Source organism: Capsaspora owczarzaki, assembly GCF_000151315.2.
Source record: "Capsaspora owczarzaki ATCC 30864 unplaced genomic scaffold supercont2.14, whole genome shotgun sequence".
NCBI lineage: Eukaryota > Filasterea > Ministeriida > Capsasporidae > Capsaspora > Capsaspora owczarzaki.
The window spans coordinates 142,225-166,593 of record NW_011887305.1 but is presented as its reverse complement, the minus strand read 5'-3'; the positions used below and the strand labels follow the sequence as shown (position 1 = coordinate 166,593).

Sequence of the window (24,369 nt, the reverse complement as noted above, 5' to 3'; positions counted from 1 at the left end):
CCAAGCCACCAGCGAGCGACGAGTCGAGCCTGCCCTGCCAGCCATCATTGGCGGCGCCGTTGCAGCGGGCATCCTGGCAATAATCGCCACCGTTCTGACGGTGATCATGGTGCGACGCCGTCGTCGCGTTGTTCGCTACCAGCGGGTTCCAAACACTGCCGTTCCAGTTCGGTTTAACTTTAAAGATTTTGATGTTCCTCTTTTGCAACTTTGAAAGGTTCAAGAGGATTTTTTTTTTCGTTTGTCGATTGTTTTTTTTTTTTTTCCTTCTCTCGCGGGCTCACGGACGTGTTACATGTACTCGGCTTTACGTTCTTTTGTGACCTTTTTTTTTTCTCTGTTTTTGCAATTGCTTTGGTTTGTGTCACCTGTGTTGTAGATCTATCTGTGCTATAATGTCTTCGATTTGTTATCGCTGTTAATGATGAAGGAAGTGGCCTACATTGAACATCGGCCGAGCAGTTTTGGTCCACTTATCGTGAAGATTGGCTTTGTTCTTTCTTCTCTTTTCGCTCAAAAAGCGCCGCAGAGAGCGGCTTTTTTTTGTCACGGACGGTGGATAAGCTCGATTTCTAGCGCTTGCGAGCACGGATGGCTGCTGCCAACGGGGAGGGGTTTCATAGTTAACGGGGAAGCGTGGTTGAATGTTGTTTGTCGTTCCAGATCTGCCATGTTTTTCTTTTTTGACAAAAGCACACACCCGCTTGTGTTGATCTCGATAGGGGGAGAGGGGGGGGGGAATGAGGGCATTGAACAATTGTTGTCAGGATATGCATATGACTTCAAGCATGCGATTTTTTTTTCCGGAAATACTAGTAATGAAGAGCAACAGTTTATATGTCAATATATCAATAAAATCCATTGTGCGGGAAAGGGTGGGTCGACTAACTTGTAGCGGCTGGAAGACGAGTCCGAAAGAATGGCACGGCGTTGAACACATCCTCGCCCATCAGCACAATCACTCGAGGGTCTGGCTGGCCGTTTGGTGGCGTCACCAGGGTCCTCGCCCAAGCGCGATCCCTTTCCAGACGGACTGAAGGGTCCTGGTGCTCACTCGCACTTCCAGTGACCATGAAAACAAGGAGAGTATCGTAGAGGCCATTGGCGACGCTGACCGCTTGGAATGTGCTTCGGATGGTCGCCCGCCAGTTGTCTGCATCGGCGGTATCCACCTTTTTGTGGTTTTTGAGCTGGTACAACACAAGAAGTGGTTTATGTCGAGGGGCCGCTGGGAGCGCGACCCACATGTCTACACCAAAGGTTCCAATTTCTGTCCGAACAACAGGACAAACGCTTTGGGGAGATGTGGCGTAGGTCTGCAGATCAGGCGAACCATAAGAATAGGTTGTCCAGCCATTCTTCCCTCGCAGCATCGCACTCATGCTGAGCGTTGAATGAGAGTTGGAAAGGATTTGCCCAGTCTGAAGGACGGGCTCGTAGTGTTCAGAAAGCGCAAACGATTTCGAAATTGTCCCTTCATCAGCGTAGCAAAGTGCGCCAGTAACCCTCAGGAGCTCTCGGATGCTTGAGAGCGGTGCGTGCGATGGCGCGGATGATGATGCGGGCGATGCAGGGCTCGCGGGAATTTGGCCAAAGTTCCTCAAAGCGTGAAGTCGAGCAGTTTGCGAAAACAGAACGACCAGCTCGAAGAGGGGGCCGTTTGACACCGATTTGAATGGCGTCTGGAACAAGGAAGCAACAGAACTTGAAGCGAGCTGTTCGTTTCTGAACACCATCGCCAACATCATGGGAATCGGGCACCCGACGACAACGCGATCCTCGTGAGGAGCCAGCGTCAGAAATCCATCAAAAGCAAGCTGGTCGATGGACTTTTCACCAAGTGTCAACGAAGACGACACAGGAATCGGACTCAACAAGAGGTACACAAGACTGATGATGTTGTTGACACTATTATGCCAACTCGTCATGTATGCACGCGCCACAGATGACAACTCTGATGAGACATCCGCGAGCGTACGGATCACGTCATCATAGTCCCGAGGCGGCGGTTTGCTCAGTGCGTAATTGTAGGTGAGTGCCCGAATGAGGCGAGGGTTGCCACCAAGATCGCGAACCAGCTGAACAAATTCGGGATGTGCACGCCACATGGCATGGATTGATGGTTTGTCGCTCCAGCTCTCGGTCAGCAAGTCGAAGGCGGAAGATGCAGTAATCGGCTCGAATTGCAAGTGATGGACAGTACCTTCGGTGATTGTCAACCGGTCCATGTTTGCGCGTGAAGTGCCGGTGAGGAGCAGTACGACAGTGTTCTTGGAGTTGAGGTCAGCGTTGCAGTTGACAACTGCTTTGAAGGCGGATACCATTGCGACGGAAACAGCATCAGCGGTGTGACCATGGAATAACAGAAAATCCCGCTGTGCCAGCTGATGATCGTCAATGTGAAGGATGAGAAGAGCACGTTGGTCAGCTGGGATGTTTTGTGCTTGCCGCTGCCGGCGCCAGAGCTCCTGAACAACTTGGTCAACAGGAGTGTTTGCAAGACGACTGAATTTGAAATCGGTGCGCGCAGTTGTCATCGGTACGTTGAGCAGACCACGAGCTACAAGGCGACGGGAAAGCCAGAAATGGTCTTGGTGGTTCTCATCACCTTGAATGGCGTCCCCTTTCGCGTTGAAATCGATGAAAACGTGCCGAGTTCGATGCTCGAGCAGATCGATCAGCGTGTCCGGCCTAATTTTGGGGAGCGTCTGGCGGATGTCGAGGTCTCGCAATGCTTGAAGCAGGTGAGCAACCACGTTTGCTCCGTAGGTCGTCTTGCCCATGCCGCTCATCGTCGCTACTTGCAGCATCTTGAATTTATATCGATCTGTTGGCGGGTGCAATGTCTCCCAAATATGGGCAAGAATGGAGGCAGCAGCGGCCGGTCGTGGAAACAGAATCGTGACGGGCGATGGCCAGTGCTCTGGGGTCGGTATCTGCGACGGGTTAGGTATCATCTCGGCAAGTGTGGTGGCGGCATCTGCACGAGAAGGTTTAGGAGAGTGAGTGTCGGCAAAGCATACAATTTGAATGTTCATGCATCGAGACAAGCGTACTCTGAAGAGCGAGCTGCCGTTTGGCGGCTTGGGCTCGTTGTTCGGAGGCCTGGGCTTCTTGTTTGGAGGCTTGGGCTTCTTGTTTGGCGGCTTGGGCTCGTTGTTCGGCTCTTCTGCGGCCCTCCTCTAGCGTCAGCTCAACTATCACATCGGAGAGCAACTCCTGTCCGTGTAAGATTCGCGGCAAACGGCTGCTCAATGATAACTCCAGCTCGACGAGCACCGTAGTCGCAGCTGCTCTCTGTGCGGCTGTAGGCTCAACTTGATTTGATGTTAGACCGAGCAAAGCCTCCAGAAGTCCTGCACGCTGGGCAGCCTTGTCGACGTTCGGAAGACGTGGCGAATATGGCGCCAAAACGACCGCCGAGACACCGAGACACGCAGCCAAGTCTGCCATGGGGTCGCTCGGTGCAGCTGCAGTGGGTGCTTGGTCATGCAGCTGGAGTTGACTGACCCTATCAGCGACGTCTGCAACGTCTGCAGCCTGACTGTGGAGTGGACGGTGTTCAACGCGACGTCAGTCAAAGTGGCCACGAAACGAGACAGAACGAGAAGGGATCGCTTACTCTGTCGACTGTGGCTGGGCTGCGGGTGAAGCGGTGTTCAGGCGGGTCGTCTGTTGAGCACGGGCTTGATTTGCGGCTTGATTTGCGGCTTGACCTGTGCGGCCGCGTCCCCTGCTGCGGCGCATTTGTCGCAGAGCAAAAGAGAAAGAATGAAAGAACGAAACGAAAAGGGAAAAAAAGGACTGAGAACATCGATTGTTCCACATAGTTGGACACTCCACATGTCGGCTCCCACCCCGGTCATCTGCATCCTCGAAGTAGCGAGACCGGCGCGAGCGCATCATCGCATCACTGGATGGAAGTGCCAGGTCTCTTTCTTGCAACTTTTTTTTGTTTTTGCTTTGTTTTTTTTTGTTTTGCGATTGCCTTCGTTTGCGTCACTTCGTCTGTTGTTTCTGTTGTTTCTGTGCTACGATTTGTTATCGCTGTTAATGATGAAGGAAGTGGCCTACATTGAACATCGGCCGAGTAGTTTTGGTCCACTTATCGTGAAGGCACGCACAGGATTGGCTTTTTTTTTTCTTCTCTTTTCGCTCAAAAAGCGCAGCAGAGAGCGGCTTTTTTTTTTGTCACGGACGGTGGATAAGCTCGATTTCTAGCACTTGCGAGCACGGATGGCTGCTGCCAACGGGGCGGGTTTCATAGTTAACGGGGAAGCGTGGTTGAATGTGGTTCTCGTTCCAGATCTGCCGTGTTTTTCTTATTTGACAAAAGCACCCCCCCCGCTTGTGATTCGGATTCGGAGGTGTTTTCTTTGCATTTTGGCTGGAGCCCCTCCTCCGTTTTTCGCGCTGAACGGCGTTCCTTCCCACCTGCACGTGTGTGACTGACGATCGGCTCTCTTCTGTGTGGATGAGCGGGGTGTGAGTGTGGCCGTTCGCGATCGTCTTGTGAGACTTGTCTCGTTGTGTTTTGAGAGTAGTGCGATTGTAGATCAACAACAACAGTTTTTGATTTTTTTCTTTTTTGTTTTTGTTTTTTTCTACTTTGTCTTCATTTTTTCTGATTTCACAGTGAAGTATTTGTATCATTATTTTTCCCTTATCAAAATTTTGCCAATCATTCTTTTTTTTTTTTTTGTTTGAATTTGCATTACTTTTTTTGTGGTTTTTTTTTTTTTTTTGCTGTGAGTCCTTCTTTTGCGTTTTGCTTTCTTTTGCTGTTCTTCCGTGTTGTTGCTGCACGGCAGAAGTGATGAGCGAACAAAGTGCAAATCGTGTGTGGACGAGTGAAGCGTCAGAAGGGGTGTCCCGGGTGGGGTGGCAAAACGCGGCGAGTTCAGGTGACGCCAACAAGATCAATTTTGCCCCCCTATTTTTTTATTTTTTTATTTATTTTATTATTTGTTTTGAATCGGCTGATCCACAACACTCCAGGCTCCTTTTTGCAAAGTGTGCTTCCTGCTCTGTTCTCTTCATAGAGTGAGAGAGAGTGAGGGAGTGAGTTGGTCTTGGAGCTCGGAAGAGAGACAGAGACAGAGAGAGAGAGAGAGAGTCAGCAAGCCCAAGTTTGGCTGACGATGATACGAATGATGGTTGATTGTGCAGGTGTGTTTGTTCAATGATGAAACCGCGGTTTATTTTTATTTTTTTTATTTTTTTGCTTTTTGCTTTTTGCTTTTTGCTTTTTTTTTTTTTTTTTTTTTGCTTTGTGGCTTTGAAGGGGGAGGGGGAAGGCGGAAGAGGGGGAAGGGGGAGAGAAAGGGGGTGATTCGCGGTATGAGAGCAAACAAGGGCAGAGGGATTGAGGATCAGGAGAGAGAGAGAGGGGAGAGAGAGAGAGGAGACGAACAAAAACAACAAAGTGGGGGACTCAAATAGCCAATGTGACCCCCGCTTGCGGGACAAACAGGATTGAACATGGCACGAAGCGAGTCACATGAAGAAGATGAAGGAATGAGGAAGACGAACAGCAGTAGGCAGGAGAGAGAGAGAGAGAGAGAGAGAGAGAGAGAGGGAGAGGGACTTGGGGTGGAAGATTCGGGTCAAGGGTGTGGAGGGGCTTGGGCGTTCAGAGATGATTTGAAACTAGGAAGGAAAAAACTAAACACCCCCTTTTGTTGGTGTGCTTTTTGAATGCAGATTGCAAAAAAACTAACAGAAAGGTCAGGGCGATAAGCGCGCCATTCCTCAAAACCAAGTCTCTGCTTGTCTGCAAGAACTAGTTGGAAACTCGCTCGCCACCAACAAAATGGCTGGCGCGGCACCTTTCAAGCAAAGATGCCTGGTTGGACTTTTCAGTCTTGCTTTGATCTTGCTGCTGTGCGGCTCTGAAGCCGATGCCGGCAAAGCAAAGATCGGCTTGTATTACGATTCAGCATCCTTGTTCGGACCTGCGTGCGACGACAGTTCGGGAGCCACCGCTTGCGACTGTTTCTCGGACTGGTACATTACCATAGGCTCCACTAAGTTCTCTGGCTCAGTTGCCAAACAGCAAGACGAGAACAATCCAGTCTGGGAGCAATACTTCACGACCAGCCAGGTCAACAATTACCCTGTGAGTAATCAATTCTCAAAACAGTCTGGTCGCGGCGAAATCTCACCTTTTCGATTTCTTGCTTTGCAGGGCTCATTTACAGTGGAGTTGGACTTCTACGACGCAGACTTTTTGTCAACCCAGACTCTGGGCTCCATCGTCCGAACCTACACAGCGGGTTCCTCTGCTGATTACATTCCCATTACTGTCACCGATCCTTTCTATGCTGCATACTGGATCAAGTTTGCGTATCGTGTCATCTGCCAAGCCAACTATTACGGCCCGACATGCGACACGTTCTGCACCACCTCCACTGGAAACTGTAGTACCTGCGATCCCGTGTCTGGCGCTTGCACAGCCTGCAAATCAGGCTACACTGGCGCTCCTTCCTGCTCGACTTGCGCCCCCAACTACTATCCGAGCGGCTCTGGTTCGTGCGTGTATTGCGTACCCGATAACGGTGGCTATTACACGTGTTCGCCAACAGGCAGTAAGGTTTGCACTCCTGGCTACACTGGTACCAGTTGCAACACGCTCGTTACCTGCCCGACCGCTCCAGCTGCGCCGACCAACACCACCAAGAGCCAATGCAGCTCTGTCAGCGCCAACTCCACCTGCACCTACCAGTGCAACGCTGGCTACTCAATCTCTGTAGGCTCTCCGAACATCACTTGCAGCACAGCAGGCGCATGGGCACCTACAGCTACAACTCTCAGATGCGTTGATACAAATGAATGCGCTACCTCCAACGGCGGCTGCAACCAGACGTGTTCCAATTCGGTTGGATCGTACAGCTGTAGCTGCCTCACTGGCTACACGAAAAACGGCGACGGCACCGGCGCAACCGGCTGTCTCGACAACAACGAGTGCAGCACCGCGAACGGCGGCTGCCAGCACATCTGCAACAATCTCCCTGGCTCCTACGCTTGCTCGTGCAACAGTGGATACCAGCTGCAGCCTGACGCCAAATCTTGCATCAACATCAACGAGTGCACGACTGGAATGCACAACTGCGCTGCGAATGCCACTTGTGCCGACACTATTGGCTCGTTTACTTGCACCTGCAAGGCTGGCTTTTCCGGCAACGGAACGCACTGCGACGACGTGAATGAGTGCAATGGCATCCCGTTCCCGTGCAGCAGTGACGCCCTATGCACAAACACCCCTGGAAACTACTCGTGCGCCTGCAAGCCTGGCTTTTTGGGCAATGGTTTGGAGTGCGCGGCTGATGGTCGCGTCGCGTTTGATGTTTCGTCTCGCTTCCTGGTGGTTCGTCGACCCGCGTCAGGCACGAGCACGATCTCCCTGGTTGTTGAGGCTCCCGTCGAAGTCCCTGCTGCGAGTGTCGAATTCACCATCAGCTCGGCATCTTTGACTGCTGTTTCTTCAGCACCGCTGCAGTTTTCTTCGACAGTGCATCAGCAGACCATCACACTGAACCTTGCTGCAAGCGGCAGCGCGTTGGCTCAAGAAACGGTCAACATTCAACTTGCCAACCCCCTCAACATGGCATTGGACGACCACTTTAACAGGTCTCAGATTGTGATTGAAGCCAGCCAGTCGCAGTTTGGCACGGTCGGCGTGTCCGCTGGCTCCCGTCAGATCAGCTTGAGCAACGTCATGGCCAACCCCGAGTTCTCAATCACGTTGGAGCGTTTCAGCGCCGTTTCCTATGCCTCGGCCGTCGATGTCACGTTTTCCGTGACCTCCACTGTGGCCAGCGCCACCACATTCGTTGCGACAATTCCCGCAGGCCAGCAAACTGTTGCGGTTCCCATCACAGTGCCAAACATGGGTACTCCGACCGTCCCTTCAACGCTGACGTACACCATCACTGCTGCGACCGCTGTGACTCTTGGCGAAGCGACTCCGATTGGCTACTACGGATCGTCGGTCGTTGCAGTGCCCGAACATGACTACCCCTACGGTCTGTTCAGCATTGCCAATACTGCCTCCTCCTGGCCTGAACCATCATCGACCAGTCTCACCATCACACGTGCTCGTGGTAGCGTTGGCACTGTCACTGTCCGCGTCACTCCGTACGCTGTCGCATTCAACACGTCAACTGGCACACCTGTGGCCACGATTGACTCGGATTTCGTTTCGACACCTGTGGATGTCGAGTTTACCGCTGGAATCCTGACCAAGAACGCTCTTGTTGCCATCCTGGATGACACCATTCCTGAACTCGCCGAGGTCTTTGGCGTTCGCCTCGAGATTGTCAGCGGCGGCGGTGCGGTTGACTCGACTGCTTCTGACGTTCTGGTGACAATTGCGGAAAGCGACAGCCCGCATGGCGTTTTGGCATTTGACGCTGCCACTTTGGCGGTTGACGAGCCGGCTGCTGACAGCAATGTGTCCATTGCCATTACGCGAACGGCAGGACTGTTTGGCGACGTTACGTTTGCCTGGGCGACCTCCATCACCGGCTCCGACCACAGCGTCAATGCCCAAGCTGGATTGGACTTTGTGGAAGGCGCAGGCACTGTGACGCTGCTTCAGGGCCACTCGAGTGCGGTCATTCAGGTCGTCATTCGCGCGGATTCGCTTCCGGAACTGGACGAGACTTTCGCTGTTACCCTGTCCAGCCCCACTGGCGGTGCGACCTTGGGTGCACAGTCGACAATCACAGTGACCATTAACAAGAACGACAAACCCTACGGCACCATTGGCTTTGTCACTCCAACGTTGACCAAGTCGGCTGATGGCAGTGCACGGTTCCTCGTCACTCGTGGCTCAACTTTCACTGCAGAAGTTGCGCGCTATTTCGGCACGTTCGGAACTGTGACAGGCGATGCCACCTTGCAATTCACAACACCGGTGACTGCCGCTGACTTTAACAATCAAGTGGTGCGGACTGTGAGCTTTGCGGCTGGCCAGACGTCGCAGACATCCAACTCTTTCAATGCCGTTGCCGCTCAAGCCCCTGTTCGTCTATTCAACATTGTTCTGAGTCCCAGCTCGGGATCTCTGGCGACGCTCGATGCTGACGCCCCTTCTGTCATTCCATGTGCCATCGAGGCCAGCAACGCCGTGGACGGCGTCGTCCGTTTCACTTCCCTCACATTCATTGCTCAGGAGAGCGCTGGCGTTGCGCTCGTCACGGTGGAGCGCACTGGCTCAGCGCTTGGTGCCGTGACATTCACCTACAGTGTCCGAACTGGCACAGCCGGCGGTGAAGACTTTGACGCATCCATCCAGGACGCGCCCGTTGTGATTGAAGCCGGTGCAGCGAGCACTGTGATTAGCATTGCGGTTGACGACGACGACATTCCCGAGCTGGACGAGACGTTCACTGTGCTCTTGACGGGCATCACTGCGGGCTCCGCCTACCTCACCTATGCCTCTGTGGCCACGGTCACGATTGCGGCCAACGATGATCCGTACGGCCGGATGGAGTTTGCACCCTCTGGCAATCCGCTTGGCGATGATGTCTACACGGTTTGGGAGGGCACCCCTTCGCTGACCATTCCTGTGCTGCGCAACGCTGGTGTTCTTGGCGCAGTGGCTGTCACTGTCGTCGCAGGCACGAACGCGTCCATCGCTCCGTTCACACCCTTCCTTAATCGTTACCATCCGGACGAAGGCGTATCCTTAACTTCGGACTTGCAAGTCACGTCACCGCTCTTGGTGCGCTTTGCTGCTGGACAGAGCAGCACGACGGACTTGCTGGTGTTGACCATTCGCAACGATGACATCCCCGAAGGAACCAAAGCCTTGTACCTTGCCTTGCAAAACCCAACAAATGGCGCCACACTCGGCCCGCTGAGTGTCATCATGGTTGAACTACGGGACAGCGACACCGAGTCAACGGATGACACCGCCATGGCTGCTGCAGTCGGCGCTGGCATTGGCGGCGGCATTTCCCTGCTCATCCTGCTCATCTTCCTCCTGGTGGTGCTTGTTCGTCGGCGCCGTTCCAAGCAGAAGAAGCAGGCCGGCCGCGCACGCACACACAGCTCGGCCGGCACGAACGGGATGGAACTCAACCCGCTGCATGGCCACTCGAGCGTCATCATCTATGACAATCTGCAGATGAGCAGTGCAAAGAGCCGGGAGGCAAATGGCGACTACGATCCCCTCCGCCCACCGACAAACGGTGACTACGATCCTCTCCGCCCGCCCGTTTCGTCGCAGCCGCCGCCACTACCACCAGCGTCGCATTACCAAACACCAACAGCAGGCAGAATGTCGTCCGAATATGCTTCTCCCGGCTCGAACAAGACCTCCTACGCCACGCCTTCATCCGGTTCCCTTCACTACGTTTCCGTCGAAGGCGGGAGCGGAACTCCGCCGCCCCCTCGAAGCTCCGGGCCACCCAAGCCACCGCCGCCTCCCACGTCCGCGTATGCTGGTATTGCCCCCGCGCCGCTTTCGTCGCGCAACGCGTCGAGCGTCGGCAGCACCCATTCCACGTGAGAGCGGTTTCACTTATTTTGTTGTTTCGTCCTTCGTTCGTGTATATTGTGTATCGTTGGTTGAAGTCAACCAGAAAATCAATCGTGCTTTTGTCTTGATCATCATCATCGTCATCATCATCATCATCATCATCCAGTCCTCAATATTTTCCCAGTCCTCAAGTTCTCAGAACATGTTCGCTGCTCAGGCTTTCGCTTCGCTCTTCTCCTCGCCGGCCAAGACTTCCTCGCCTTCGCTTGCCAGCGACCATCCCACTGGCGGACAGGCTGCGCACCACGCCAAGCCGCTCTTCTTTACGACTCCCCGTATGTAGATGCAAGCGAAGCTGCTGTGGTTCAAAAGAGCCGCGGTTTTTTTCTTTCGAAAGAGTGAACCTGCCGAGTACCAAATCCCAGCCTCGCTCGGTGAATCACTTCGTATAGTCTGCTCATTCTAATGCAATCTTTTGTCGCCCCTGAAATTTCTCGCAGACCATCTCAAGCTGACTTACTTCCCCATCCGCGGCCTGGCGGAGGACATTCGCCTGATTCTCGGTAAAGCGCACACTTTCTTTTGGTTCTCGCTGATGATGTTTGGGTGGCTGAGCTTCACTTGGTGGTCGTGATTCGTGATTGAGACTTTGAAACCGCATTTTCGCTTACTTTGACGTTACTGTGCTTCATTGTTTGATACAGAGGAGTCTGGCATTGCGTACGAGAGCGAGAACATCTCCTTCCACGACTGGCACGAGGGCGGCATCAAGCAACAGCGCGCCGCTGACAATCCATTCGGACAGATGCCGATTCTCTATGTGAACAAGGGCGAGTTCATCCTGTCTCAGAGCAAGGCCATCATCCGCTTCATTGCTCGCAGCACTGGTGAGTGAGGCACACAGAGTTTTGTTCGGGGTTTTGATGTCGAGCGACAAGCAAACGCGAAAAAAAAAATCAAAAATTTGCGAGCTAGGATCTGTTTTGCTCACCAAATCTGAACTCCTGCAGGCCTCGATGGCGGTGATGCGTACTCTGCCGCACGCTGCGATCAGCTTGCTGAGGGCATCGCAGACCTCCGCCGCCAGTATGCTACACTCGCGTACGACAAGGAGTTTGCCGCCAAGGTTGGCGATTTCATCAACAAGACCCTAGTGAACTCGTTCACCACCATCGAGCGCGTGTACGACCAGAACAAGACCCGCTACCTGCTGTCCCAAGACCGCGTGTCCTATGCCGACATCATGCTGTTCGAGCTGGTCGATCAGATTCTTGCGCTCGGCCAAGATGCTCGCAGCGTCGTCGCCAAGTTTGACCGCATCGGCGAGGTGTACAAGAGCATTGCCGCTCGTCCGCGCATTGCCGCCTACCTCGCGTCTTCGCGTCGCGTGGTTGCGATCAACGGCGCCTCTGCCTCTGTCGGCGCGTTCAAAGCTTGAGCGCAGTGCATTTTTTTAGGTTTGGTTTGTGTGGTTTCCGTCCGAGATTTTTATGGTTTTCAGCTGTTGGGGGATGCGCATGTGGCCCTGTCTCTCGAATCGCTGCAAGCCCGAGGATGTGCGACAACGTATTAGAATATTAATAAACACCAATATGAACAAAGCACATTGATATTTCATATCTCACAATGCTTCTCGAAAAGAGACACACACACAACACACACACGCACACAGACTCACGCAAACATCTACCATCAACAACCAACATGGATCGAATGAAAATTTGGAATGGGATCAACAAACGCGCGATTACTTGATGTTGCGCAGAATGCGTCGCGTGTGTGCCGACTTGAGCTCGGACAGCGCTGCATCCAGCACCGATGTCAAATGCACCAAGCCTGCAGGATCTGTTTGAAGGAATTGCTGTTGTACCTCTGTTGACGATCGAGGAATAGGGAAAGAACAAAAACGGAGTGTGAGCAACAAAAACATCGCTGGCAACAACCCGTTGTGAGCAACGACAAACCTTGAGTTCTTGTCTCGAGCTTGAGCAGCACGATAGGGTCGGTCTGGCGGCGGAGAGAGCGTGATGCGAGTTGGACGTCGAGCCGCCATTCCAAGTTGTGGTAGGAAGGCACGTTGATGGTCATTTCGGAGAGGATGAGCCGGATTTCCTTCCTGTTGTCGAGATAGAGCTGCAGCAGTTGCTGGCGCAGCTCTTCGCTAAAGCCGAGTGTCAAGATGGAGTCGTGAAAGTCAATCTCGGTCGTCATGAGCTTTGCGCTCTCGACAAGCAGGTACATCAGACCCTCGACGGCGTTCCTGATTGCGTCTGGCGCAATGCCCAGCTTTTCTGTCAATGTTCAAGCAGATCAAAAGTACAAGTCAGTGGTGAGTTGTTCTGATCTCGTTCTCAATCGTATTGAAGAGATTCAAGTCAAGTGAAATCGTCGCAAACCAACCCGTTCCCCCCCCCCCGCACCGCCCCATTTGATTGTGATGACTCTTGCTTTCCGGTTCACTGATCCACTGTGGGCACTTTTGGAGCAGTGTGGAAGGGGGGGGGGCTCGGCCTCAACAAAGTGCAGTAGCACGAGCAGGTCACAAGGATCCAATGGCCGAGATCTCCAATGCTGCTCCTTCAGTCTTTGTCTCACTAGCGTCGAACCACTCAAGCAAGCAACAGCAACAGCAAAAGCGTGAATGACTGTGATGACGACGTACGAGCGGCGGCGTTGTAGAGCTTTGGGTTGATGCCGACACGGACAAACTCGACGGCGAGATTGGCAAACTCGGCGACCACTAACATTGACACATCCAGACAGACAGACAGATAAACACGCCAAGCATTTCGAGACAGGTGAGTACAAGTTTCAGACGGGGAGGCGGAGGCGGGGGGCATGATGGTGCTTCAATGCAACATCGCAGCCAAATCCCACTCTAATGCCAACTCTATCAAACGCCAAGCTCTGATCTGAGCTCTCTCACCACTCGCATCGACAGTCGTAAGGAAGCTCAGGTGCTCCTTGTGCGCATCAGTCAGAACAATCAGCATTTTGTTCTTGTTCTAAAAGGAATCAAAAAAGAAAAAGAGAGGACTGAGACATCCGAATCATGGAAACTCAGACGACATCACAGAATCATGAGAAATCTGAGACAAAACAAGAACAAGCTCAGAACGCAAGATTCGGACGATTTTGCTCCTCCGCTCTGGCTGAACGCTCTGAGCTCTGAGCTGCTGAGCTGCTGATTCCAGTTTGTCTGTTTTGGGGTGGACTTTCGTTCTTTGGTGAGTGCCTGGCCGCAAGAGTATCAGCAGCGTTGGTTTATGCAATACTCCAACATGCTTTTATGCTTTTGGCATCAACGTACAGTACGAAGAAGCTGTTTGAGTGCGTTTTGCATTGGATTTTGCTTGCAAACACACGAATCTGTTTTCTTTGTTGTGTCGTTCTCTCACTCAACTTGTCATTCCATGCCATGCGTTCGCTTTGTTACTTGCACATCATCATTTAATGACAGATTGATCACCCAATGCCGTTTTTGGAACTGTCAATCTCAGTCCTTTTTTCTGTTTTCTTTTTTTTTTTTTTTTTTTTTTTACTACTCTGCTTCCAACCTTCCATCAGCTTCTGTGTGTGTGTGTGTGTGTACTCTTGCTCACTCTCTTTTGCACTTCCAGTCGCGATGGGCATCCACTTTCCCCGCACAGACGCACCGACGCGCGAGACGGAGGCTGAAGTGGCCGCGTTTCGACTGCAGCAGCGCCAGTTCATGGGCGTCCAGCAGCACGGCTTCCGTCATCCCCGTCAGCCTCATCGTGGCCCGTCTCAACCGCTCTCAGGGGCAGAGACAGGAACTGAATCATCCGGAGCTGGATCAGGAGCACGGCCAGCGCCGTTCAATGGCACGAGCCAGTTCATGCGGCACATGGAACTCCGACGACGCACGCAGCGAATGACAGCGAGCAGCGACGACGACGACGACGAGGACGACGACGAGGAGGAGGACGACAACGACCGCCACCTTGACTGGTACACTCTCAGGCGTAATAACGAGACGGACTCTGCTGCGGATACGGAGGACGTGCTGGGCACCGCCTCGCACTACCGACGCCGAGCGCGAAGGATGATTGCCCGTGCAAGAAGCATTGCCACGACCGCCATCGATGACGAGGAAGCGCGCCAAGCAGAGCAACAGGCGCGATTGTTGCGCTTGGTGCAGATGTACAACCGTCCGTGGATGCTGCGGCGCCAGAACAGCGTCAGGAGCGACGTCCGCTCACTGTTTGGCACCCAACAGCTTAACAGCGAGGCTCCAGCCAGCCACTCAAGTACTACGACTACTTCTGCTACGACTACTCGGGCGATGAGTACTGATACTACTACAACCACAAGGGCTGAAAGTGCTGCTGCTGCCACGACCACGTCCACGACCGCAGAGCAACTGGCGCGACATTTCGAGGCAAACGCGAATGATCAAAACACTGAGCGTGACAGCGTTAGCCGCTACCCATGGCTGTCACAAACACAGCCACAAGATTCCCTGCCAATCTGGCCAGAAAGACTGACGGTGGTCGATGTGCTGAGACCAGAGGAACGCGACGAACGCTTGTCTCCATTACTCTCATCGCTGTTTGCCTTCCTCGCGGACGACGGAAGTTCACCCCCCGTAACAATTTCCAGCGTTTCTATTCCTCCTGCTCTCAGTACCAACAGCAACAACAACAGCAGCGATAACAACAACAACAGCAGCGATAACAACAACAACAACAACACTAGTAGCAGCAATCGCGAGCAGGGCACCATAATTCCCAGCAGAGACGACGACGATGACGACGGCGACGACGTCGACATCGAGCAAGTCCATGCCCATTTTGCAATCCGCCACCACGACTCGAGCGACGACTCGAGCGACGACGATGCATCCCTGCTTCGCATGTATGGCACGTCCAACCGCGAGCCTTTCGACGAGCATCGGAGTGAATCTGAATCTGAATCGAACGAAAGTGACAATAACCCTGGGCTTCACAACGACTCTGGCGACGACGACGACGACGACGACGACAATAACAATGATAATGATAATGACAGCGGAGACTCCTCCGACTCTGAAGAGACCGAAGCAGCGAACTCACGTGTCACTACTTACAGCAATCGGAATTACGAGGTGGACAGCAGCAGCAGCAGTAGCGACAGCGACGAAAGTGAAAGTTTTCTAGGTGCGCCATTCCAACGAGGACCTGAGAGCAGCAGTGACAGCGACAGTGACAGCGACAGCAGTCGTGAAAACGAGACGAGGCGCGCATTCGATGTACGATCTGAGAGCAGCAGCAGCAGCAGCAGCAGCAGCAGCAGTAATCGCAGCGCGAGCGGCAATCACAGCGACAGCAGTGGCTACCTCACTCCCTACACTGCGTTGTTTCTTGCACCTAGAGCTACAGCAACATCAACAACAACAGCAACAGCAACAGCAACAGCAACAGCAACAGCAACATCAACAGCTACATCTACAGCTCCAGCTGCATCAGCTACATCAGCCACAGCCGCAGCGCACTTGCCCGCGTTTCGCGCTTCGGACAGCTCGCTGTTTGAGTTGACGAGCTCTGGTGAAGCTGCATCATCCGCTCCCCGCTCTGCCCTGAACACACACCACAGCTCCATGGGCACCACCGCACGTCCTTACCCTCCTTATGGCCTTCTCACCGCCCTCACCGCTCGCGCACTTGCTCCTCCTTCTCGTCCTCCTGTCGTCTTTTCAAACATGTTTCCACGCCGGACTCCTCTTTACAATAGAGCCGCACCGCCCGTCGATTGGGAAGAAGCAGACCCGCTCATCAGCCACGTTCAGTCGGTGTTTCCCGATTCCGTACTTGCCCGAGCACGCGCGCAGGAAGACGTCTTTCCGTTCGTATATGACCCTCTCGCTCCCAGACGTGCGTCTGAGAGCTCGATCGCCCAGCGTGAGCAAGCTCTCGGCGTCGACCCGATTGATGATGAGAACGAAAGCGTGTTGGCCGCGATTGACAAGTTTGTTGCCGCAGACACCAGCGCCGCCGCCGCGGCCGCGGTTTCGCCTCCTCGGCATGTCATGGGCGCTGCGCGTCGGCGGGCTGTTGACCAGATGTCGCGTCGTGTCAAGCGAGTGCGCTATCTCGAAACCCATGCTCCGCTTGCCCGGTACTTTTGTCACAGTAGCCGTCGCTTGTATCACCCGCACGGTTCCGAGCAGCCAGGACCTTCCTCGTCCACGGCGGCGACTGCAGCCTCGGCAGCTCCGTCGAATCCGCGATAGTTTCTTGGTTTGTTCGTTTTGTTCGGTTTGTTCAGTATCGTTTCGAGCGTGTGGTCTGAGCGCCATTGTTCATGCGCCTTGGTTTGTCACAATGTACTGTACATTTGTTTTCAAGTCGTTGCTCTTCCTCTGCTTTGCTCATGCATTGTGTTCATCTTTCTTATTCCTGTCTTCCTGTTTTCCTGTTTTCCTGTTTCGATATTTCTCAGTCTTTTGTATGATTTTGGGTCTTATTCGCCGCGATTTCGCCATCACCCAACTTTTCATTGTCTTCTCCCCGCTTTCACAAACCACGCGCGCAATGTCAACTGCATCAACCACCAACGCGAACGCCACCGCGACCACCGCGACCAGCACCACCAGCAAGGCGCACACGGCGCTGGCCGAGGTCGACCAGATTGGCGCGTTCAAGCGCACGGCGTCCTCCTTCCGACGCAGCATCACCGCGGACGGCTCTGGGCCCGATGGGCTCAAGGCGGAGGCTGGACGCTACCACTTGTACGGGTCTGCGGCGTGCCCGTGGAACCACCGCACGCTGATTGTGCGCGCGCTCAAGGGACTCGAGGGAGTGGTCGGCTACACCAACTCAAACCCAGTGTGGCAGCGCACAAGCACCACCGACAACCACCGTGGCTGGGTCTTCTCGGACAAGGTCGAGCACCCATTCGCAGACAGTCCCGCGGAGGACAACCGCCACGACGACAAGTGCGACTCGGATCCGTTCAACGGCGCCAAATCCATCCGCGACTTGTACCTGCTCTCAGATCCCAAGTATGCGGGCAAGTTCACGGTGCCGGTGCTCTGGGACACAAAGACAAAGACCGTGGTCAACAACGAGTCGTCCGAAATCTGCCGCATGCTCAACAGCGAGTTTAACGCGTTCGCCAAGTACCCCGAGATTGACTTGTACCCGGCCAAGCTGCGCGACGAGATTAACAGCGTCAACGAGTGGGTCTACGACAAGATCAACGACGGCGTGTACAAGGCGGGATTTGCCCAACGCCAGGGCGCATACACTGTTGCCGTCAACAACTTGTTCGAAGCGCTCGAGCGGGTCGAGGGCATTCTGGCAAAGTCGCGCTTCCTGGTTGGCGATCGTGTGACCGAGGCCGACGTTCGCTTGGTCACGACGCTCTTCCGCTTTGATCCAGTGTACACAATCTACTTTAAGTGCAGCAAGAAGCAGCTGCGCGAGTTCCCCAACCTGTACAACTACTGCCGCGACATGTACCAGCTCCACGGTGTTGGCGCGACCGTCAATGAGACGCACATCAAGAACCACTACTACTGCAGCCACCCCACGCTCAACCCCTACCGCATTGTGCCCGAGACCTTCCCCCAGGACTGGAACTTGCCCCACAACCGCGCCTTGCTCAGCGCCAAGGGTCCCCTTCGTGCTAGCAGCGACGAATGATTTGTTGCTGTGCCTCGTAGTTGCGAGATGCGATCGGGAGTATGTTTTTTTTTTTTGTATTTCTGTAGAATGGAAACAGAGCACTCAAGGTGTAACCAAAAGTGCGTGCAAACGTCAAAAATAAAAGCGATAGAAGCAAAACGGAAGCAAAAAGGAGACCACGAAACCCCAACAAAGCTTGTTAGCGAAACAGACAATTCGCGAGTGGCTTTTTTGTTTGGTAGTCGCTCGAGCGCAGACCAGAGAGACTGAGAGCAACAACCGAAGTCGTCCAGGTTGCTCACTTTTGGCCTTCCGCAGCAGCGGCCTTCTTGGCGGCCTTGTCACGCAATGCCTGTGCGTCTCTACAACAACAACAACAACAACAGCCATGCAATGGATGCCAGGCAGAACGTCAATGGAAAACCCATACAATCCTGCTTTGTGTGCTTGGTTTAAAAGGCGTTTTTTACCGTTCCATGCGCTGCGAGTGCGTCAGACCGACGTTGTCGCCCTTCTGGCTGATGGGGATGCTCTTAGACTTCTCCTTGTTGGCCTTGACGGTACGGTCGCGGTTGATATCGCGCTGGTTGCCGCCTGGAAAAGCAAAGCAAAGCAAAAAAAAAAAAAAAAAAAAGTTACGCAATAAGTGAGATAAAAAACGCTAAATGCATACGAGCGGCTAACTGGAAGGAAGAGGGAAAAGGTATCAGCCGCTTACGAGTCATTTTGAAATTTTGTTTTTGTTTGAGTGTTTGAAGACTGAGTCGATTTGACTGCGTGCATTGTAAGTATCTTCGTATGATCTCGGAATGATTTGCAGAATGAAAGACAGACACGGTGCAGGGCTCTTGCTGCGAGCACAGGACTCAAAAAATGGTTTGAGGCGATCGCGTTGAATTTCTCAAGTCATTTCATTGTCGCGAGAACCAGGACACAAGCTTCAACACAAGAATGCAGTTAAAGGAAGAAGGGCAGGATTGCCTTGCGACCCTTGGGGTAGTCCTTGAACTCCTTCTTGTAGTTGCGGTGCTTGCCAAGAGCCCACTGGGACATTTGAGCGAGGCCCACGAGCATGAACAGAACACCTGGATTGTATCGGGCGATGACCGAGCAATGTGAAACGGTGAGATGGGGGAAGAGAGCAAAACAACGAGGCAGGCAACGCATCTCCAACAGGACGCAAACGACCCGTCTCTTGTTGCTGGTCAAAGTGAAACATACCACCAACAGTCCAGGTCATCACGTTGAAGAAGAACCAGGAGCTAACTTCGTAGGTATAGTTGGGGCACGACACCAAGTTGAACAGAGCCGTGAACGGGTCGGCGGTTGGCACGGGAATGCGGCGCGTGGTGGTGCCTGCAGGGCGAAGGTTGCGCAGGGCCCAGTGGATGGAAAAGTTGCCAATTTCGCTGATCTGCAAGTCGAGAAACATCGGGGAGGGATGAGAACGTGAGCAGAACGACAACAGCCAATAGAGAGACAGGAAAGAGAAACAAAAAACTTGTGGGAACTTGCGTCAAACTCACAATGAAGCCAGCCAGACCAATATAAACGAACGTAGTGTCAGGAGCAGTGTACAGAGGGTGGTTGATAAAGTACGAAACAAGAGCGGCAGCGCCCCAGTAGTAGCCCGAGTTCTTGAAAATGTTCAGAATGGGCATCGTTCCGTGCGAGAAGCGGTGCACAAAGCGAGTCTCGAGCAGGCGCTTGGCGTAGTGGAAGGTCCAGCAGAGAGCAGCAACGCTAAACGAAGACGGTGAGGCGAAGGGGGAAGGGTCAGACAATGCAGAGCCAAAACAAGAAGTGCTGCAACAGAAACTCGTAATGTTTACTTGGTGGCAAAGCTGTAAGGAAGCTCGCAGGCGCCCTGGCCGTAGAAAATAGAGGGACGAATGTAGAAGAGCAGGTAGACGAGGAGGGGGCCGGCGTACTCGGTGTAAAAGACCTGTTTGCACTGTACGGTGAGTTTCTGGGTTGACAATGTTTGGTTTTTTTACCCTTTTTCCGATCGCCTCACCGTGCTGTAACCGATTTGCGGGCCTGAAACGCGAATACAAGCAAGATGATTGTTGGGGTTGAATGCAGCACATTTTCAACGTCGAGTTCAGTGAGTTGTGTGGAGAGTTGTTGAGGCGGTCCAACAAAATGCTCCACCGTGCGTTACCGAGGTCCTTGAAGAAGAGCTTGAGATCGCTGGATCCGAGCCTCTCGCTGTCCTTGAGCAACGATCCGCCTGTTCCAAAAGGGGGCAAGAAATGCGTTGGAGATCAGAGTGACGTTGTGAGGCGGTGACAACGACAAGCCGCTTGAATGAAGCAGCAGAATAGGACTTACGAGGCTCGCGCTTGAAGGCGATGCGGGACGGGTACAAGCTCTTCTCTACGAATTTGGAGCACGAATGTAGCGAAGATGATGATGAGTGAGTGGGTGAGTGGGTGAGTGAGTGAGTGATGGTCGAGGGGTCAATCCATGAGGAACAGAGACGATCGGATGATTGTTTTCCACCCCCAACAAAAGCAGGTTCAGGAACGTGCAACTGGGGCACGGACTGCCGTGAAGAGCAAGATGAACGCAGTACGACGAGCAAGTCGTGTGGTGGGACGCGGAAGTGGGAGACGGGGCAGGGGGGAGGGGAAAGAGACGCAGCAGATCCTGAAAAAAAAAAAAAAAAAGGCGGGAAAAACCAAGATCAAACTGCAAGGAACGAACTGGATTTGCAGAGCGCGTCCTTGGCCTGGGCCACAGTGGCGTCGGCAGGGACCTCGATCGAGGCTACAGAGTACGTGCGGCCGTTCGCGGTTTCAAGCGAAATCTTCATGTTCGAAGGAAGGCTGGGCAATAAAACAGGACTGCGCTTTCGCGTTTTCGCGGCAAAAAAAAGCAAACAAAACGAGCTGCCCTACCTGGGGTCTCACATGGCGACATCTCAAAACTTGTTGTTGCTGCAACACGTTGGATGATTTCATTCTGAATCGGACGTCCGTTGGATTGAGTTTTTTTGTCCCAGTCCTTTCTCTTTGGAATTTGCTCAATCATGACAACTCCGTCTTTGAAGGTACCGTTGGATGCTCCTCTCTCCACAGACTCGCGCCGTGCTCACCATCGCTCACCCATGTGTGCTCTGTCAGGTCGGTATCATTGGCGGCTCGGGCCTGGACGATCCGGACATTCTCGAAAACCGCGTCGAGAAGGAAGTGACCACGCGTTACGGCAAGGTGAGCCCCGTGCAGCAGCAGGAGGCGAAGCGTGCTTTTTTTTGCTGCCATGCTGCTTTGTGTGTGTCTTCTGTTGTGTGTGCTGGGGGACGGGCGGGGAGGGGCGGCGCGGTGGCATTGCCAGGCTGCATGTGATCTGCATCACAAAAACCACACACTTTCGAAATTCGCCGCTTCTTCGCTCACACAATGAACGACATTGTTGACATGCACTGAATGCTACCACTCTCCTGGCAAACTAGCCGTCAGATGTGCTCATTCTTGGCCAAATCCGCGGTGTGAACTGCGTCCTGCTCGCTCGGTAAGCATCCTCAAGTCGCAAATCACACAACCATGCTCACACCTGTTTGGAGATCACGTTTGAAACATCTTGGTCGTCCTTCTCTGAGCATGCATTCAGTGACAAAAAGCTCACTGTTACAGCCTGGTTGTGTTGGGCATGCGCTGGCAGACATGGCCGCAAACACACCATCCATCCCTCCGCTGTCAACTACCGCGCAAACATTCAAGCGCTGGTGGACGAGGGTTGCACCCATCTGATTGTCTCCACCGCCTGTGGATCACTGCGTGAGCAAATTGAGCCTGGCCACCTCGTGCTGCTGGACCAGTTTATCGACCGCACCACGAAACGCGTCCAGACCTTCCACGATGGCGGCGTCAACTCGCCTCCTGGAGTTTGCCATATTCCGATGGCCGAGCCCTTTGATCCCGTCACTCGACAGGTTCTTGCTGCCGAGTGTCAGCGTGCGGGCTATGCATTCCATCCTTCTGGCACCATGATTACCATCGAAGGCCCGCGCTTCTCGACTCGTGCTGAGAGCCGCATGTTCCGCCAGTGGGGCGCAGATGTCATCAACATGACCACAGTGCCAGAAGTAAAGCAACAGTGCACGTTGTTTCGTTGTGTCGCTCCGCGCGATTGTCTTAACTCTGTAATTGCCTCGTTCCTAGGTGGTCCTCGCCGCCGAAGCCGGCCTGCTGTATGCCAGCATCGCCATGTCAACGGATTACGACTGCTGGCGTGAATCTGATGAGCCTGTATGCTCCGTACTGTTGTTGGAGGGTGTTTGGATGTTTTGGAATTGGAGAGACTGACTTTGTTCCGCCTTGCTAGGTCACCGTGGCGCGAGTGCTTGCTGTCATGCGCTCAAACGCTGAAAAGGTGAAGGCCCTGTTCACGGCGGCCATTCCTAAGCTGGCCGAAAGTGAATGGTTGGAAGAGTACAACAAGCGTCAAGCCATGGCGAAAGGCGCTGTGATGTGAAAAAAACTTGCAGTTGGTTTTGCATGCTCATGAAACAATGTTCGAACCTTCAACGGAAAAAAAAGCAATTATGATAATTAATTTACAACAACGCACAAACAGACAGGGCACAATCATGCGAACAATGGTGCAGTGTAACGCAGCGTCAACTCGTAGCCGAGGAAGACGGCGGCATGGCATGGGAAGGCACGGGCGATGGTTGGAGTGAGTCCGCGGAAGAATACGCCGAGGCCCTCTGCTCGATAACTGCGAACGGCGCAGTCAACCACGCCAGAGTAGGGTCGCGAGGAGCTGCCGGACGATGCGGCAACCAAAGCGCTGCTGGGTTGCGCCTGAATGCGCGACTTGATCACATCGATCGGATAGATGGGCACCCATGCCATGACGCCTGCAATACCGCCAGCAAGCGCAAGCAAGCCGGGGCTGAGGGTGGACACGTCTTGCCCTGGTTGGCAGAACGCGCGCTTGGCCATGTCGTAGGAGATAAAGTACGCGCCATACGAGGGCACCTCTCGCAGTACTGTGGGGACAAATCCCTTGAAAAGCCCACCCGAGATGCCCGCGGTGCGAACAAGCGAGAGCACGCAGTCCAGAGTGGACTTGAACGCCTTGCCGCCGCTGGCCTGCATCGAGACCTTGACGCGCTCGACCGGCGTGACGACAATTGTCGCCACGAGACCAGCGCTGCAGCTGGCAAGCGCATTCTCAAAGCCAGACAGTTTGACGGGCTGCTGCTGCTGCTGTGGCTGCTCGGAACCTGCCACGACGCCTTGCTTTCGCGCCAGAAGCCATTGCGAAATGCCGCCGTACGAGCCAAAAACGACTGCCTTGACGCCTGCGACGCCTACGACGGGGGACAGCATGCCGCTGTACAGTGCAAGTGCCTGATGGAGCATGGATGTGAGTTTGCATGTCCTCGACATCCGAAATCGGAAACAACTCACACAAACAAAAGTCATTCACTTACACCTTCGCTCTTGATGATTTTGCGGAAGCAATCGACCATGCCCGTGTACAATGCCGAGCCAGGTGGCTGCGTTTGGATGCGCACCTTGACTGTATCGAACGGATACGAGGCCACAATGCCCATGATGCCGCCGACTGTTCCGCCGAGCAAATGCTGTGCCGGTTTCGGAGCAGCTCGGGTTGCTGGGACTGATTTTGTCTGGAGGGTGATTTGCGGCTGCGGCAAAGCGGTGGACAATCTTGGTGTGGTCGGGTATGCTACTTTTGTGGAGGTGGTCGTGAATGCGAGGCCTGCAGCGGTGGTAGCCGCGACAGCAGCGGCAGCCAGGCGGATTGCGCGCGTGCGTCTTGTCTGAGCGAGTGTGACTGGGGTCATTGCGGCGGGCATGGTCTGAAGAGGGTCTGAGAAATATGCGAATCTGAGAATGTGCATGGAATGAAGACAAGTGAGCGAAATGCAGCAGCAAAGTGCAGTCCAGTACAGTAGGAGAGGGAGGATTGGTGGAGATGGATGTTGAAACATGAGTTTTTCGCATTGAAGCGAGCTTTGTTGCAAAAGCGAGCAGAGTTTTGTCGACCATTCATTCATTCGTTCGTTCATTCATTCGTTCATTCGTTCATTCATTCGAACAATGCATTTTCCGAATTGAATGAGAAATTGAAAAAAGTAAAGTCGAATTTTTTCGGGTTTTTAGGGTTTTTCGAATTTGACATTTGAGTGTGTTGAGATTGACAGGTGGAAAGACTTCAGTCACCGCGCTGATTTTTTTTTTTTTTTGCTTTTGGTCTTTTGCTGTGATTGTGATTGGT

General features: G+C 53.5%; 10 protein-coding genes across 10 annotated transcripts; 5 read left to right on the top strand and 5 right to left on the bottom strand.

Annotated features, from left to right (window-relative positions):
- Positions 1-781: 781 nt before the first annotated feature.
- CAOG_07513 (hypothetical protein) lies at positions 782-3,792 on the bottom strand. The gene is made up of 3 exons (XM_004343337.2): positions 3,623-3,792; positions 3,057-3,544; positions 782-2,980 (listed from the first exon to the last, which is right to left on the bottom strand). The coding sequence occupies exons 1-3, from the start codon at positions 3,745-3,747 to the stop codon at positions 885-887; spliced, it is 2,709 nt and encodes a 902-aa protein (XP_004343387.1). The 5' UTR covers positions 3,748-3,792; the 3' UTR covers positions 782-884.
- Positions 3,793-4,705: 913 nt separating this feature from the next.
- Positions 4,706-10,647, top strand: CAOG_07512 (Egfl6-prov protein). Its single transcript, XM_004343336.2, has 3 exons — positions 4,706-4,748; positions 5,704-6,118; positions 6,188-10,647. The coding sequence occupies exons 2-3, from the start codon at positions 5,813-5,815 to the stop codon at positions 10,514-10,516; spliced, it is 4,635 nt and encodes a 1,544-aa protein (XP_004343386.1). The 5' UTR covers positions 4,706-4,748; positions 5,704-5,812; the 3' UTR covers positions 10,517-10,647.
- A 10-nt stretch (positions 10,648-10,657) lies between these two features.
- On the top strand, positions 10,658-12,092 carry CAOG_07511 (hypothetical protein). The gene is made up of 4 exons (XM_004343335.2): positions 10,658-10,821; positions 10,987-11,049; positions 11,191-11,373; positions 11,497-12,092. Exons 1-4 carry the CDS (start codon positions 10,689-10,691, stop codon positions 11,922-11,924), a joined length of 807 nt encoding a protein of 268 aa, XP_004343385.1. The 5' UTR covers positions 10,658-10,688; the 3' UTR covers positions 11,925-12,092.
- On the bottom strand, positions 12,043-13,512 carry CAOG_07510 (COBW domain-containing protein). Its single transcript, XM_004343334.2, has 4 exons — positions 13,413-13,512; positions 13,149-13,226; positions 12,451-12,777; positions 12,043-12,358 (listed from the first exon to the last, which is right to left on the bottom strand). Exons 1-4 carry the CDS (start codon positions 13,477-13,479, stop codon positions 12,234-12,236), a joined length of 597 nt encoding a protein of 198 aa, XP_004343384.1. The 5' UTR covers positions 13,480-13,512; the 3' UTR covers positions 12,043-12,233.
- Positions 13,513-14,007: 495 nt separating this feature from the next.
- CAOG_07509 (hypothetical protein) lies at positions 14,008-16,887 on the top strand. The gene has a single exon (XM_004343333.2). It carries the CDS (start codon positions 14,112-14,114, stop codon positions 16,716-16,718), a length of 2,607 nt encoding a protein of 868 aa, XP_004343383.1. The 5' UTR covers positions 14,008-14,111; the 3' UTR covers positions 16,719-16,887.
- Positions 16,888-16,925: 38 nt separating this feature from the next.
- On the top strand, positions 16,926-18,273 carry CAOG_07508 (glutathione S-transferase). Its single transcript, XM_004343332.2, has one exon. The coding sequence runs from the start codon at positions 16,936-16,938 to the stop codon at positions 18,130-18,132; it is 1,197 nt and encodes a 398-aa protein (XP_004343382.2). The 5' UTR covers positions 16,926-16,935; the 3' UTR covers positions 18,133-18,273.
- CAOG_07507 (hypothetical protein) lies at positions 18,167-18,868 on the bottom strand. Its single transcript, XM_004343331.2, has 3 exons — positions 18,833-18,868; positions 18,585-18,708; positions 18,167-18,476 (listed from the first exon to the last, which is right to left on the bottom strand). Exons 1-3 carry the CDS (start codon positions 18,837-18,839, stop codon positions 18,413-18,415), a joined length of 195 nt encoding a protein of 64 aa, XP_004343381.1. The 5' UTR covers positions 18,840-18,868; the 3' UTR covers positions 18,167-18,412.
- Positions 18,869-18,891: 23 nt separating this feature from the next.
- CAOG_07506 (trans-2,3-enoyl-CoA reductase) lies at positions 18,892-20,954 on the bottom strand. The gene is made up of 8 exons (XM_004343330.2): positions 20,824-20,954; positions 20,449-20,493; positions 20,279-20,347; positions 20,132-20,154; positions 19,947-20,059; positions 19,641-19,857; positions 19,336-19,528; positions 18,892-19,199 (listed from the first exon to the last, which is right to left on the bottom strand). The coding sequence occupies exons 1-8, from the start codon at positions 20,930-20,932 to the stop codon at positions 19,072-19,074; spliced, it is 897 nt and encodes a 298-aa protein (XP_004343380.1). The 5' UTR covers positions 20,933-20,954; the 3' UTR covers positions 18,892-19,071.
- Positions 20,955-21,130: 176 nt separating this feature from the next.
- CAOG_07505 (methylthioadenosine phosphorylase) lies at positions 21,131-22,688 on the top strand. Its single transcript, XM_004343329.2, has 6 exons — positions 21,131-21,169; positions 21,243-21,329; positions 21,572-21,630; positions 21,781-22,204; positions 22,281-22,367; positions 22,444-22,688. The coding sequence occupies exons 1-6, from the start codon at positions 21,149-21,151 to the stop codon at positions 22,591-22,593; spliced, it is 828 nt and encodes a 275-aa protein (XP_004343379.1). The 5' UTR covers positions 21,131-21,148; the 3' UTR covers positions 22,594-22,688.
- On the bottom strand, positions 22,657-23,978 carry CAOG_07504 (hypothetical protein). The gene is made up of 2 exons (XM_004343328.2): positions 23,561-23,978; positions 22,657-23,477 (listed from the first exon to the last, which is right to left on the bottom strand). The coding sequence occupies exons 1-2, from the start codon at positions 23,945-23,947 to the stop codon at positions 22,707-22,709; spliced, it is 1,158 nt and encodes a 385-aa protein (XP_004343378.2). The 5' UTR covers positions 23,948-23,978; the 3' UTR covers positions 22,657-22,706.
- Positions 23,979-24,369: the final 391 nt, after the last annotated feature.